Genomic DNA, 15,604 nt, shown 5'->3' with positions numbered 1-15,604 from the left:
ACCTAGGAATGGAAGAACAACTCCTCAGACTAAATGAAGATCAGCTGGTGATTATGTTAAAATCTGATGTCTAACATACTCTTTAAGATTCCTAATTTGTATGCTTGGCTCCCGAACAGAAAGTTTCCATAAACATCATGCCCTCAGAAAATAATGCATCTAAGATAGGCTTTGTACTTTTGCAGAGAATAAAGAAATTTACAATGGCAGACAGATACTAATAAAAACCCAAGTCAACTGCTATAGTAGCAACTCAGCCTGAGCAGGTAGTCCTTTTCAGTACTGCAATTTTAATAACCAATGAGAACTTAATAATGCAAATTATAACTAAAATTTGATGTAATAAAAAGTGCTAATAAAGCATAAAATACTTATTCATGTGCATCAGCAAAAGAATCAAAATAGCTCACCCAACTGTAAGCCAATAAAACTCTACGCTGCCTCCAATAGTATTTTGCATTCACAGGCACTTTTCTTTTAAGCATCTTAAAAAATCTAAAAATACATCTTAAGTCCCAATGTTAAAGTGTACTCAATATATGGATGGAATGAAGTGATTTGTGCAGGTGGTCAAGGGTAAGAATCAAGGATAAAACTTAGCACTGGATTTCTGTTTAAAAAAAATGTAAATCTCAATTGGTGGAAAACAGGTACTTTCTATTATTATTCTGAGAAAATGGAAAATTTTCAAATATAGTATCTTGCATGAACAGAAATAAATGCACTAGTGTAAGACTCTGCATAACACAAGTCCAGAATTCATACTATTCATATAAAATTCATTCATAACTACTTCATAGTTATTTTATTGGAAGATGCTTTATTAGGGTTTGGAAAAAGCCAGTCTTGCACAGAAAGCTTAACTAGACTATCTGGGCACAAACAACCCTAGGGTAAAGACTGAATAGTCAAAGTTAGTCTTGAATGAAAATTTGAACTGCAGATGAAAAAGTGCAGTTTCATTCTCTGTCGCCTGTGAGGAACTACAACTGATAGTGACTAAATCCACAAATACCGAAGTTTCTCCAAAAGTGACAACCTGCAAAACAACAACACCATAACTATTTAAATTAGCTGACATTAAAAAAAAGAAATATTTTACAAATTTGTAAGATTTCCACAAGCATATCTGATTTCTAAGATAATAATGTTTTCAGCGGTACCCCAGATTAATAGGTATAACAAAGAATTTGAAGAAGTGTCATATGAATTAATAAAATAGTTTATTTCTGTAACATTAGGTACAAATTAATATTTTCATTAAATTAGCACACAAGGGATCCCAAGAGAATTGGAGTGGTGCTCGCAACAGAAGACTGATAACCCAGATCTGAGCAAACACATTCTTTCCATATGACTGTGCATACACAATTTCATTATTATCCTGCTTTAATCTTCAACCTTAGACTAGTAATAGTAGAGTACCAATGTGACAAAATTGTCATGCAAGTTTTTCGAGTTAGCTTTATTTGATCTTTTCTGATACATAAGTAGGAAGCAGTAATTTAAAACTCTGCAGCTAAATCAGGTTGAAATTTAGCCACACTGAAAACTAACTTACCGCTGTGTCCACCTGAGAGAGTACTGAAGTTAGGAGGAGTAGATTTGGAAAGTCAAAGAGCTGGTGCTCAGATTAGCTCCCATGGACTAAATGCTCATTACATAGGTAGATCAGGTAGGTACACTCCCTGAGACCATCTCCCAGCTGACTTTCATCCAAAAGGAATCCTTTTTGCATACTCCAAGGCCATCCCATGATTTAAGGTAAAGCATGGTGAGGGGAGAAGATCAGAAGTGCACTGCTGCTCTGAACTAACACACTAGCATAGATACATTTTATACAAATACGTACACCCAATCCCCTTCAGATGCCATAAGTTTCAAACAAGATTTTCTGGTTTTGAAAATGTTATTTTCCACTGTAAGTTGTGTGAAGACTCTTACACAACAGGAAGACAGGCAAAGTTTTTTTTACCACTTTTGCTAATATCTGTATAAAGGTGATATGCTGGAGACCTTCTTCCATTCCTAATTGTTTAATGCTCTACTTCTGACTGTTCTGTAACATTTACTGTTGAAAAAACACTTTTTTGGAAGAAGCATGAATTCTCAGTCCATGATTGTCCTTTTCGTATACCACAGTAATTTCTTACCTCTGTGATTTTTGAATTATCTCCTGTATCAGTCACCTTTACTGGAGTTGAACGTTGAGAAACAGCACCTTCATCCTCTTTGTCTGTTCCAGAATCATCTTCAGAACTACTTGACACAGCTTCCTCGCTTGGGGGCGGAGGAGCACTAGCAGCTGTTTTGCGCTGCAGCACGGTTTCTTCTCTATTACTTTTGTTCCTATCATGAAAGACAGTGCGTATTCATTAAATCAGGAACATATTAACAGAAAGTATTTTAAACTCCTAATTTCATTTACCACCTTACTTGACAGCAGAAGAAGTTCCATCCCCTGGAGCAACCTACTGCTCATCTTTTGAATCCCCTAATTGATTTACTTTTTGTCAAGTATATGGTCATATAAGTCCTCTTAAAAGTTCTTGACCACAGAGCACAAAAAACCCCAAGGATATACAATATGTCAAAAGAATTCTTACACCTGGAATATAATTGTCGCAGGTGAAAACAACAGCACAGAGGAGTTAAATTTCTGACCCAGCAGAAACCGATATCTCCTTAGAGAGACATTTACAGAAAGTTAAGAAGATATACTGCATTTTCTTTAGAGAAAGTTAAGGAGGCAGTCTTCAAGTAAAGGTCTCAATCTTCTCTACTTTGCTAAACAAGGTGAAAGTCAGAGGGAAAACAGTCCTTACTGAGAGCTGAAGAAGAAAGCAAGTAGCCAGTCAGCCACTGGTAGGGGTGACTGGCCCACCAAAAAAAAAAAAAAAAAGAGAGAAAGAGAGAAAGAGAGAGAGAGAGAGAGACAGACAGACAGACAGACAGACAGATAACAAAAACAGATTAACAAATCCTCCAGAAATTTTCTAGCAGACTGGAAGATGCTGAAAAATATGCAAGGCAAAGATACCACCTCTAGCAGGCTTATAAAACAAAAAATAAACCTCTATTTGTTTGTGTTCTAATTCAAAGCATTGCAAAGGGGGCACAAAGGAGGACAGCACACTGTTTGCATAGTAGGTAGAAAAAGTGACCTACTCGGCCAGACGGATATGCCTGGAATACTAATCAACATAATTAAGAACACAGCAGTTTTGTTCACCATAATTTGTATATGATAGTCATGGAAGTATGTATTACATGATGTTTCTTAATTACCCTGTTTCTCTTTGATGTGTAGACTGTGTTCTGCAGGAGATATCAAGCCCTATCCTTTTACAATGCTGATGTGAGCTTCCTTGGTGGAGAAGAGGCACCTATCACTACCAGCACGGAGAGCAGAGGGAAGTGGAATGAACCCTCTGTCCAAAGTAGGCACTGGGCAATTCAATCACAAACTTCTGGCAAGGCATCAAGACTCTGACAAGAACCAATACCAGGACCTATGGAAAGGCCCCCCAGTACTATGAAGGAGTCAAACAAGAAGACGTTGTACTACAAAACTTTGATCCACTATAAAACAAATATAATTCTGATGTCACAGCTGGATCAGGACATTGAAGCAGGTGTCCTGCAGGTCAGGAAAGACAGCCAAATCCACTGACGAATGTTATGAAACTACTGACGTTAACATCACCGTACAGTCGTACGTGGCTCAAGAAAAGCGGCGATGCCATCACATTATTATTTTTTAATTGTGAAATGCTGTCTGTAGGAAAAAAACCGTCTTAACTGAATCAGGGTTTTCTTGCACTCAAATCCAGTAAAGACAGTTACTTCTGTTGAAACACGTCTCTTGGAGAGATCCCTGAAAAGGAGGGGGGTGAAAGAGGTCAGAAAGGGTGGGGAGAAGAGAAAAGAAAAACTTAGATGTGGTAAATCTAATTCAATACTGTAATACTGACCTACAAGCCAAAAACTGAGAGTGACAGCATGCTGTGTCAGAAAGAAATTTAATAGCATTTCCCTAAATGGATGATGAATTTGGGGATATAAAAACTTAGTAATAGAAAAGCAGGGCGGGGTATAGAATTACGCCTAAAATGTATATAACCTTGAAAGTGCCGAGGAACTCATGTCACTGACAGGATTCTCTTCTCAAAAGATCTCATTGCCTGCATGGACTGTGCTGAAGAAGTTTATACCCTGGAAAAGGCATTGTAGGACAAATGGCTTGGCTTTTTTTCTGGAAACCGCTTTAAAGTCCTACAGAATGCTATGAAGTTGCATGAAGTGCTTCCGTGATAACAGTAACTAACTGTCGCAGTCGTTTTTGCCTTCAATAACGAAGTCTCACTCACCTAAGGGATCTCCTACCTGATTCAAGGCCTGAATCACTTTACGGTAAGCTGGATGATCGAAGGCACATTTCACCTCACAACACTAGCCAGTGCATGGGAAGCCTTACAAGCAATACTCAAGGCACCCTGCAACATGGCTCTGATCCAGCCGACCCTCTGCCTCCTAAAAATCCATCAATGTCACAACAGAGAGCTTGAAGCAAAGAGCCTGAGAAAGATGTGAAGCGGTCAAGCATTTCATGGTATATCTGGAGAGAAGAGCTAGGTAGTACAAAATACAGCGTTATAAGAAAGCAGAAGAGTAAGCTTTTCTTCAAAAGTATCTATATATTCACTGTTCTTCTTAATCAAAGTAGATTCGTATAATTGACAAAAAGTCTTTTTGTCTGTTCCCAGGGAATATCAGTAGCACGAAATCAGATTCTGCTAATGATAGGCATAGTCTACTCTCAACATTTATTGACTGTGAGTCCCTCCGAGTCAAGGCACAATGGATGTTATTTATGAGACAGTCAAATTTTATAGCTTTTAACAGAACTGGAACAGAACAGTTCTGTTTTTTAAATAGAACTTTTAAATGAAGTTTTAGGGAGAACTTAAAACCTATGACGGCACAGGTTTAGTCATTACTGATAAAAAGTTTCCTTAATATGAAGTACCTAGGAGAGAGTGAAGTGGTTCAGGAAGAGTCCTTGTAGCCGATATGGGATATAGCTAATCAAACACAACAACAGAATAAATAAAGTAACAAAAGAAGTCCTAGATGCAAAAGCGGCTGAATGAAATATTCATTTGTCCAAATAACTATTGAACTGTTTTGTATCATTTTATTTATAAATAATTTTTCCATTATGTTTTTGATCAAAAACTCTGCTGAAATTGGTAGTTGCTCCTGTATCAGGACAAACTCTATTTACTGAAAAAAATTTATTTTAAAAGACAACAATGACATGCATTCCTGTCCACCTCCGAAAGACAATACAAAGCTGCCACTAGTATCAAGAGAGGATCAAATTTTAACAACCTCTGTATCTCTACTCTAGATAAAAGATTTTTGTGTGGATTTTACTTAAATAGAGAAGCAGAAGAAAACAAAAGAGATTAAACAAGAGTGGATAAATAAGTTATATGTATATATGCATATATACAAATCTCAAGTTATATATATGATTTCCAAATTATACAATAATTCTACAGTATACCATCAGGAACGTTTCTTATTTCCCATGTAACGGAGAATATATAACTTTGATTTACAGTAACTTTCTACTCATTCTTTCCTACATGTCTCATTTATCTAATATTATGAACTTAAAAAACAAAAAAAGACTTACATCTATTTCTCATCTATGCATTCTCACTTAAAACAACTTCATAAACTTTGTTCTGCCATGGCACAGGGCTACAAACCACTGCACACTGAAACTGCGTAGCTAAGGCCTGCACCAACAAAAACCCCACTGAAGTATGCAACAGTCCGTTTAGTTGCACTGGCTTATGTATCCTTCTAGAAAGACAGGTTTGGGCTTTCGATCTCATGCATCACAACTTGACTTTCACTGCTGTTAAACCAGAACAAAATTTCACATTTCAGACTTACCCCAACACTGATTTTCCAGTTTCATCAGGTTTACGAACAGTAAATGGACTTGGATCAATGCCCACATTCTTGGGCATAAAATCTCTGGCAAAAGAGAATGGAAAAACTGTCCCTGAGCAGAGTTTAACACACACAATATATTTTTCAAAATTTCCAGGAGAACCTGTAACATCCACCTTTGAATTAAAAAAAATCATTATTATCAAGTTCTAACTTTGTCGTTACAAGTTACAGTTACGTAAAAATTAAACCCCTAGATATTTAAGAAGCTTTTAATTGTGTTATATAGTCCCATAAAACAGCTGCAAACATGACTACTTGCCAAGGATGCTCGGGCAATGACATATTCCCGTACTGAGGAAGCCCCATGACTCAGCTGCATTGTTTTCAAGATGCTACCAACACTTGAATTGGGTCAAAAAGCTACATGAAACACAATTTGCATGGAAATCATTTAGCTAAAGTGTGATTAAGATTATACTTAGAACATTCAACTGACTGCTGCAGAAAACAACTATCTGGCCAGCTGTGAGAACTTGATAAACTCCGGAAAACAACTGTAAAATAAAAGCAGAACAATTAAGAAAAGAAATGGTTTGAGGTAGTCTCTGTGACCTGTGGAGCCCACAGAGAGAGGTCCATTTCTCAGCCTATGAATGTCCAACCATTGTACAATCAATAATGGAAGGTAATTGTAAATTTTAGTGCTATCTTAACAGAACTTTTTAGAGCTGCATTGCCACTTCAATATTGTCATTTAGTGTGTAAAAGTTTACTAAACCTGAAGCTTCCAAAAAGCCCACAAGACCCGCAACCTACCAATGCTGCCTAGGTGTAGCTAAATAAATCAAATGTACACATTTAAATCACACCAAATCAAGTTCCAGTTCAGGCTTTACAATCCCAAAACATCCCAAACGTACCGTGTAGAATTGGTCATTGCCAAGCAGAAGGTCTCATCGAAACTGCTCAACTCATATGGCCGAAAAAACTCATTGTGGATATCAATTTCCTCTTCACACTTGTGGAATTTCTTCACTATCAACTTGCGTCTGTTTTCAGCACATGTTACTGGGAAAAAATAAACACAAAACCATAAATTTTATTTTTGCTAACAATTACCACCTCTGCAGAAATCTAAACAAAAAGTAGCCTGTTTACCTAGCCATCTTACCAGGCATTTTCTAAAGCTATATCCCCTCTAAGACAAGAAAACATGATATAAAGACAGAGACAGCTTTCATAATAAACATATAAACAATAAAGAAACATACAATGGTCAAATTTTAGGCACTGATCTGTACTATCTCACTCTACAGATGAAGAGTTAGATCTCTCTTGCATCTTGCAGTTGAAAAAAATCATAGCTTCTGGTGGAAAAAATGGTTTAGCAATCATTCCGGAAACAACGTTTTTTAAAAATTTGCGATCCAAGAGACTTAAAGCATTAGTGACCAAAACTCTTCTTTCAAGGTATTCTCTAAGGCAAAGAGCAAACACAGTTCCTACCTTCATCAAAAGGAAGAGGTAAATGCTTTAGCACACCTGTGGTCCACCAGTAAGTGTAGCTGTACAGGAAAGACAGACACACAATTGATACAGGAGATTTGATCTTGCATCTAATCTAAACATTTGCACATGCTAGTTAAACAACCATACATTGTCACATCGCTACATACATCTTTATAATTCAAGCGTGAAGAAAATAAAGAATTATCCTTGGATGGAGTATCTTAACAGGTCACAACTTTGCTCTGAGGACATATAATTCAAACACGTGAAGCTCACTACGGAGGGAGGGGAATTTCCCTCCATTAAACACAATACCATTTCAGATGCTTGCCTACAGTTCTGAAATTTAAGCTCTAGTACAGATAGAAGATATCTGGAGAAAACAGTGAAGAAAACGCAAAGCCATGAGGTAAGTTTACTCCATATGTATTTCTTCTGTTCTGGTCTTAAAAAAACCACACCCCTCACCCAACACGTCTTATTTAGATCCTAAAATTTGGGAAAGGAGTACGAAGAAATGAAGGTCACCAATAATAATTAATTAAATGAAATTTGAGCACTGTCAAAGCAGTTGACTTCTTGATGTAGGAAAACATTTCGATATGACGGCTGTCGCAAGTCTGATAACTATGTGCTGACATAGCTAACAGCAAAAACAGGACCTCCTAGAAGTTTACGCAATATTTCTGAAAAAGTAAACACAGGAGGTCAAGCAATATTCAGAAAATAAAGTGTTCTATCTTTCATTCATGTTTACATACTTCAGTTTTCTCTTCTCAAATATACTTCACATTTTTCTCTAAATCATTCTGACTGTTACTACTACCTAATGACGTTTCTTGGGTTGAAAAGACATTCAGTTCTCTTCATTGATTCTATTTCAAATACTTATGCAATCACAATATTATAACGGCTGTAATCACAATATTATAGGGGTTATCTCCTACTGATGTCAATGCAGCTAGCCACCTGAAGCAGAAACAATAGGGGTATTCCCATGTCCTGAGACAGATTTGTTAATAAGACTGAGAGAACAGTACAAAATATGCAGGGCAACACACCAGTTCCAACAACAGTGTTATGTCCTAAACAGAAAGAAATGAGTTGTGCCCGACAGCCCCATCCCCTGATGAAGTGATGTATTAGGATACGCTAGCACGCCAGTTTCTCAGTGCCTTGAGAAACTATGCGGACACATTCAGTTTTCCTGTTCGATAAAAATGATAAGAAAGGTGACAAGAGAAAGTCTTCCTTCCCACCTTTCACAGTGCTTTCGTGTGAATCACATAAATAATCTAAAAGTAGTATGTGAAACTCATTATGAAATCTCTTCTTTCTGGTGGAGAAGCAGATACAATATAGGAAAAGTACAGATAGTCAAAAGAGGCTTCAATTACAGGAAACGTCACCTTCCTTCTCTTCCTATAATCCTTGTTTTCATTATGAGTTTTCATTATCATCTCCTTTGCTGCTGTGCCCAAGGAATCTAATAGAGGCACTGAACGAAGAGACAGGAAGAAGCTATTCAAAGAGCTTGTAAAATAGTTTGGTAGAAACAAACAAAAATTACTTTGAAGAGTTTTTTTCACCCATCAACTTATTACATGGAGGTGTCATTATGTCCGCATGAAAAACCATCTTGGTTGCATATTGTTAATGCTCAGAAGATAAATTTTAACCACAATGAAAGGTAAGACTAGCTAACAAGGAAAGGAAGAATACTACCCTTTTTTTTAAATGTTCTATTTCCTCTGAGAATAGTATCTGTGACAAATAATAGACCGTTTTTGACAAACAAGTAACAGATGACAGAGAGACTGGGACATTCATGTATTTGTGGTATATCAGCTGGATTCACTTGGACATACAGTACTGTTCATGATCAATAGGCAATAAAACCGATGTTGCACGTTTAATATGTGGCTGAACTAGAACTTAGTAATATGGCTGATAAGACCTAGCATCAACAGAAGCCTCAGGAGACAATAAAAAAGGACTGCAATTTAGAAACAGCTACATCGCATGCCAGCTGCCACGATGGCTTAATGGAATAAGTAGCCACTAGGGATCGGGCACACTCCTTAAACACTTTGAATCTTCCCCAGATAAACACCTAAATGCAGATATTCATATCTACCAATTAAGAGACTGAGCTTTACAACTGATAGAATGAACCAAAATATAAACAGTAAAATATCTAAGGAAGATAATCGAGTACAAGTCTAGCACCGCCCTTATTAATAAAATTGGGAAAATATTTTTTATAGTTAGTGTTTACAATCCTTCACAAAATTATTCCATACTGTGAGGCAATCATACTAAAAATTACTTTAAAACTTCTACGCCTTAGCTCTAATTAATTTTTGTATATCACTATGCAACTACAATGGCATGCAAACCAAGAAGAACAAAAATTCTCCAAATAGGCCAGATATGGCTGGAAGGTAAAAACTAGAATAGGCTTCTTCATATGCACAGCTGCAGACTAAGAGCATTATGTAAATAAATTAATTAATGGAATGCTCATCCCAATTGCAAATACAACACTAACTAAAGCTGACCACTAAAAACACACCTGTATACAGCTTAATGAGACATTGGTAAACGGTACTTTAGTAAAAGAGCGAATTCATTTCACTCAGCTGGATAGAACTTCATATGAAAGACTTTTTTTTGTTCTGTACAAAGGAAATAAAAGTGCTAAAGCAAATACTTCAAAACAGCAGTGTCCAACATTTTTCATAATCTCTTTCAAAATGTATATATACAAATTTATCAAAATATGTTCAATATATATTATACAAATATTACAACATATATAGATTTATGACAGTTTAAAAAATAGTACACAAGCTTTTGTTCCAGTTTGACAGATTGCCCAGTTTGGTTAACCGCACGCATTTTGGAAATTATTAGGGCAAAAGCAAAATAAAAACGGAACAGTAAAATACCTTCGCCTGGTCTGTGACAGATTGAGAGTGTTCTTGTGATGCAAATAAAAATCGGTAGGAAGTTCCCAGAGGTGAGGTTTTCCTTCTGCAGGCCTGAATACTCCCAGGAACAGATTAATGGAATCTTGCCTGTCTGCATCTGTTAGACAAGAGGTACACTTACTGCCAGGAACATGGTACAGCTCAATCCCCATCAGCCATTCACTTGTTGGGTTCGTTCCTCACACATTGGGCGCGTATAGCCTAAGATGTCTGCTGGGAGCTCTGGGCTTCAACCACCGTAACTGGGCTTCGTTCGGAGCTGACTTTACGCCGTGCTGCAGCGTTCACTGGGCTGAAGCCGAGGAGAAGCTCTGTCTAGAGCCTTCACAGAAATACACCTCATTCTGCAGTTCAGACCCCCACCTCTGCCACAGCAATTTAAAACAGATCCTGTCCCACTATTCTGCCCTCTCTTTTCAGTGCGTTCCTCTAAGGATGCATGACACTGGAAGCACAGACTTTGCAACAGGTTGCAGTTCAACAGGAAGCTCCAGAAATGACAAAAGATGCGACAGCCCTGTGCAGGAGGGGAGGAGGGAGGCAACAATACAACACCTTTGCATCCCTTCTCCCAAACCGGTTTCCTTCTCTATCAGCTCGATAAGAATCCAATCTGCATTTAGAAGGCCAAACCTGAGGAACAGAGACTGACTAGATGACTTTGGGAACTGTCCCACATAGGTCTCTGCAAGACTCTCAAAATTTGAGTATTACCAGTCGCTCATTTTGCCTAGTAATCTTTCCTGTTTTCAGCCTCCAGACAGCCAAACCGGTACAGCTGCTTATGATGCTACTGATCAGCCAGCATCCAGTTACTGAAGTTCAATGCTTCTTTCCTTTTTGGGTATTTGAGATGGCATGTATGTGGATGCATGAAGCACGTGCACGTATTTATCTATGTGTCAGGGAATCTGTCACATCACGTCATGATGAATTTACTGCATATCAAACATTCAACAACAGAAGAGTGATTTCATGAAATTACACTGCATCCATACAATACACAAACTCCCTACTTCACACAAACTATAATTCCTTTGGGGTCTTCAAGCCAGAGTAGTCAGTAAAATGCATTAGCCTTCAAAAACACCTTTTGATAAATTTTTTCCGATTTGTTTAAATGATTAAAAGATTAATTTCTCCTGTCATATGCTAACCTTCACCAAAACTAAGTAAGGCAAGCACTAAAATCCAGCAGATGCATACCACTGTAGATGAAACATGACAAGAAATGCTGTTCATCCCCATCTTTAAAATCTCTCACTACCTCGCTGCAGATAGGATGAATTACAATGGGTATGAGGAAAAGTTGGATTCAGATGCAGGCTCTGGGATGGTGAACAGTAATAAAAACAGACCAGGTATTGGCGAATCAAGCTCTATCTCTGCTCTGAGAAATTAGCAGCTCCGGAAAGCTCTTGCCTCCACTCATTTGTACTTCAGCAACCATCAGACAAGGAATGCTTCAAAGAACAGTTCTTCAGTAGAGCCACTCTGTTTCGTAGTGCTGCTGCTTTAGTTTTCTCCATGTTTAATAAAAAAAAAGTATTACGAGAGTTGAGTGTCCCTTTTCCAACACACTGTATTAAAGAGACTTACACTATGAAGTTTCAGTACACCACAAAGTAGATAAAACAATAGGCATAATCCACAAAGTGGCGGTATGACAGTAAGGACAAAATTGACTCCCGGTCACCATTGATGTATCAGTCAATACCTCCTTTCCCCCTAAATTCTAACATCTTTTCCTTCTGTACAACATATGACATTTTTACATGGGTTAAGATCTGCAAGTGGCTGATAACTGAGGCGTTGTGTAGAAATTTGGTGACAACAGGATTATAAAAAAGTATGGAGTGTTATAGGATCGTGCACATGTGAAGGTCAGTATTTGGATGGGGGATCTTCTGCATAAAAGAGAATCATAGGGTATAACAGGGCAAAGTGCCAGGAAAAGGGAGAGAGGGGAAAACTCTTGATGACATGTGGCTCTCCTTCCCTACTTATAGGACCCTTCATCTTGAATCTGGCTTTTTCTCTTCCTTTTCTCTCCACTCATACTCCTTCCAGCTACTTTTATTGCCCTTTCAGAGCACTTTTCAATAAACACGCTTATTTTAGCTTCTTTCTTGCTCTTCACCTTCCGTATGTCTTTAAAATGATCAGCTTACAAACACTGATATACTAACACTTGAGATATATGTAGGTCCTTAGGGCTTTCGGACTGTACTACTTCTGCGGAACAGCGTCACAGTTTAACCAAGACAAAGGAAGAGAATGAAGAAGGGCAAGAGCACTGCAAAAAAGCTATGCCAAACTCAATAAAAAGGTTTGAAAAAAACTTTGTTGAGGACACTGAAAGTCAAGAAGAAAGGTAAAGTCGCAAGCAAAAACATGCATTCTTTTTTCCTGAGATGTCATTTAGTTGTTTTAGTTATTTTAGGGAAATTACTGAACAAAACCCAAGAAAGCTCTCTACTTATTTTGAACACAGAAACTGGAGCAGCCTGAAAGACAAAATGAATTAACAAGAGCAAATAGGTTAAACTTGGCAAGAATTTGTGAAAGTTAAAGGCAGAGATGAGCCTCCTTTGTTTATTTACCATTTTTCACCTGCCAAGAACAGAAGGTGTTTTGAAATTGTTAACTAAATCACAGTGGAACAAAATAATTCAGTTAAGGAACAATCTCACTGCTTACATATGACAGATGCTAAAATGAAATGAAATTTGTTTTATTAAAAACAACTTGAATTTAAGCCACTACCACTCAATTAATTACGTGAATCTGACTATAGCAGTAGTACAGTAAAGCATTCATACTTCTCTTCCGAGGCAAATGACTGCACTGTTAAATGTTCCATTGCTTCAGGGCTCAAACTCTCTTTTGCACTTATTGTTTCAGTTTGTGCAGCTGCCTTTTAAACTTAAAAATGTAGAACGTTTAGCAGCAAATGTTTTACATCTCAACTCTAAACTTGAAGACAGGTAATAAAACAAAAAGACTTTTTAAGGATAAACGTTCAGACAGGTGCATATATTTTATAAGCTTTTTTTCATATAAGTTATTGTGGAAGAAGATATTTAACCTGAAGGGAGATAATCCTCCCTTTCCTCACTCCCTTATTTTCAGGGCTGAATGATTTTATGACTTAATTTCAAACAAAAATAATGGAAGATTTTGTCCTTCTTTGAAACACTGGCCACGAAAAACAGGACAGTGAGCTTTTCAGATCACTTTTCGTATCTAGGTGGCAAATCTCTCTTTTCAGAAATAAATAAAGAAAAATGTATCACTACACGTGGAACAGACAAAAGAGCAAATAGGTTTCCCTCCTTCATTGTTAGCATTGAATGTCAAAATTGTGTACAGCAAATAGGAAGACTGCACCGATTTTTCAAAAGATACTACTGCAATGTACGTGTATACTAGCACATTTTTAAGATCATTTGAAAAAACAGGAACTGAAGGGGCCATTTAATTGAATTAGCCTAAAATAATCTACTGCTCTCAATCTGAGTTTGCAACTGCACCACATGACAAATTACTAAATCACAGGAGAGTCAACACAATCGGGACTAAAACATCCCATGACTAAAAGGGCATAATAATTAAGTTTACATTCATACCCACTAAAAGGTAGTTTACTATGTCCAGTTCTGTTTGTGGATAAGCAGATTATTCCAGATTCCAGAAGCTTATTATGCATGTTGCAACTCTACCACTGAAGTCTGTAATGCCACATTACGTTCTAAAAGGCATAAAAGCTACAGAAATATTATTTGGAATATTCTTTCCTAATTCTTCTGACAACCGCAAAAAAATGTCCTTACAGTACACCTGAACTTGTAAGAAAGATAACTCTGATTGCAGTTTGAACCTAATTCTTAATATGTGCTTAGCGTTCCTATAAATTTTTTGAATCTGTAAATTTGTGATATGTAGCCTACGTAATAGAAGAATGAAGAAATAAAAAAGTGTACCCAAGGTCAGGTTAGCGACTGAAGCTTAGAAGAACAAGGTTTCCTCACAAAAACATGGGACAACCAATTTTGTGTTAGCTTGAAAAAATCTTATAGCTTTAGGCAAAATTCTGACCTTTAAAAACATACATGCTGGGAGCATGCATGAAATATTTTTAACATTTGAGAAAAGTAGAGGATGCAGTGTAATTGGGGAATTCAGCTGCTGAAAGTATACTGGTTATAAACCGATAAGTTGTATGAGAAATAAAAATGTCACCCAGCCAAGAATTAGATACTCCTCTGACAACCTCCTCTGACAGCCACTCTGAGTAGCTGAATTCTAACAATTTTCTTTATCTTTCTTACAAGTTCAGGTGTTATCTATTGGATCAGCATCTCCAGGCAAATCACTTAACCAACAGGTGTCTTATTTTTTCCTCATCCGTACAACTTAATTAGTAATGATTATCCTAAGGGCTTTGAGATCAACAGATGAAACCATTTGCTTAAAGTGTAAATTATTTTCTAATCATGTATTTTTTCTAACACACAAACAGAACAAGTGTGGCTAAGTGATTTATTTGGGAGGCACTGTTAGCAGGCCACTAGTAACCTTGCTCTGAATCTGATGTACTGTAGGACTTTAAGCAAATCACTACTATTTTCTGTGCCTGTTTTTTACTGGTGAGTAAGTATTGTGAAATTCATAAGCATTAAAGGAAAGTCTCTCAGATCAGAAACAAGAAAATGCTAGCTCATGAACTGGGTAGCCCTTTATTTTTTTAAGGAATGTGATGGATAATAGCAATAACGACCAATACCAATAGCAAATCAGCATCTGGCTCTAAAACTCCTTCCTTTACATCTGCTGTCCAAGATAACTAAGAATAAAATGATCTCTCTCAGTTTGTCCTGTTAACAGGTTTGGAGATACTATGTGAATTGTAACAGGCACCGATGGACAGCGATCCTTTAAATTTCAAGCAAATTGAATCTTCTTTCATATTAAAATATTAATAACTCATATTAACATATTTTATAAATGTTAATGTATTAATATTTTTTAAAACAAAAAATATTCTTTTGTATTCACCTTTCATATTAAAAACGCAATAATCACAACACAGAATCCTACCTATCAACAATACCATCTTCAAACACATA

General features: G+C 37.0%; 1 protein-coding gene across 2 annotated transcripts in view; it reads right to left on the bottom strand.

Moving 5' to 3' along the window:
* The window catches only part of FIG4 (FIG4 phosphoinositide 5-phosphatase), a 76,503-nt gene that overhangs the window by 19,493 nt on the left and 41,406 nt on the right, over positions 1 to 15,604 (bottom strand). For both annotated transcript variants that reach the window (XM_068938005.1, XM_068938006.1), the window contains exons 16-20: positions 10,434 to 10,572; positions 7,480 to 7,538; positions 6,894 to 7,041; positions 5,971 to 6,054; positions 2,154 to 2,349 (exon numbers count right to left, since the gene is read on the bottom strand). In XM_068938005.1, the coding sequence (XP_068794106.1) occupies positions 2,154 to 2,349; positions 5,971 to 6,054; positions 6,894 to 7,041; positions 7,480 to 7,538; positions 10,434 to 10,572 (626 nt within the window). The remainder of the gene's footprint in view (positions 1 to 2,153; positions 2,350 to 5,970; positions 6,055 to 6,893; positions 7,042 to 7,479; positions 7,539 to 10,433; positions 10,573 to 15,604) is intronic.

This window comes from Struthio camelus, chromosome 3 (genome assembly GCF_040807025.1).
Source record: "Struthio camelus isolate bStrCam1 chromosome 3, bStrCam1.hap1, whole genome shotgun sequence".
Taxonomy (NCBI): domain Eukaryota; kingdom Metazoa; phylum Chordata; class Aves; order Struthioniformes; family Struthionidae; genus Struthio; species Struthio camelus.
This window is presented reverse-complemented; position numbering and strand designations above follow the sequence as displayed.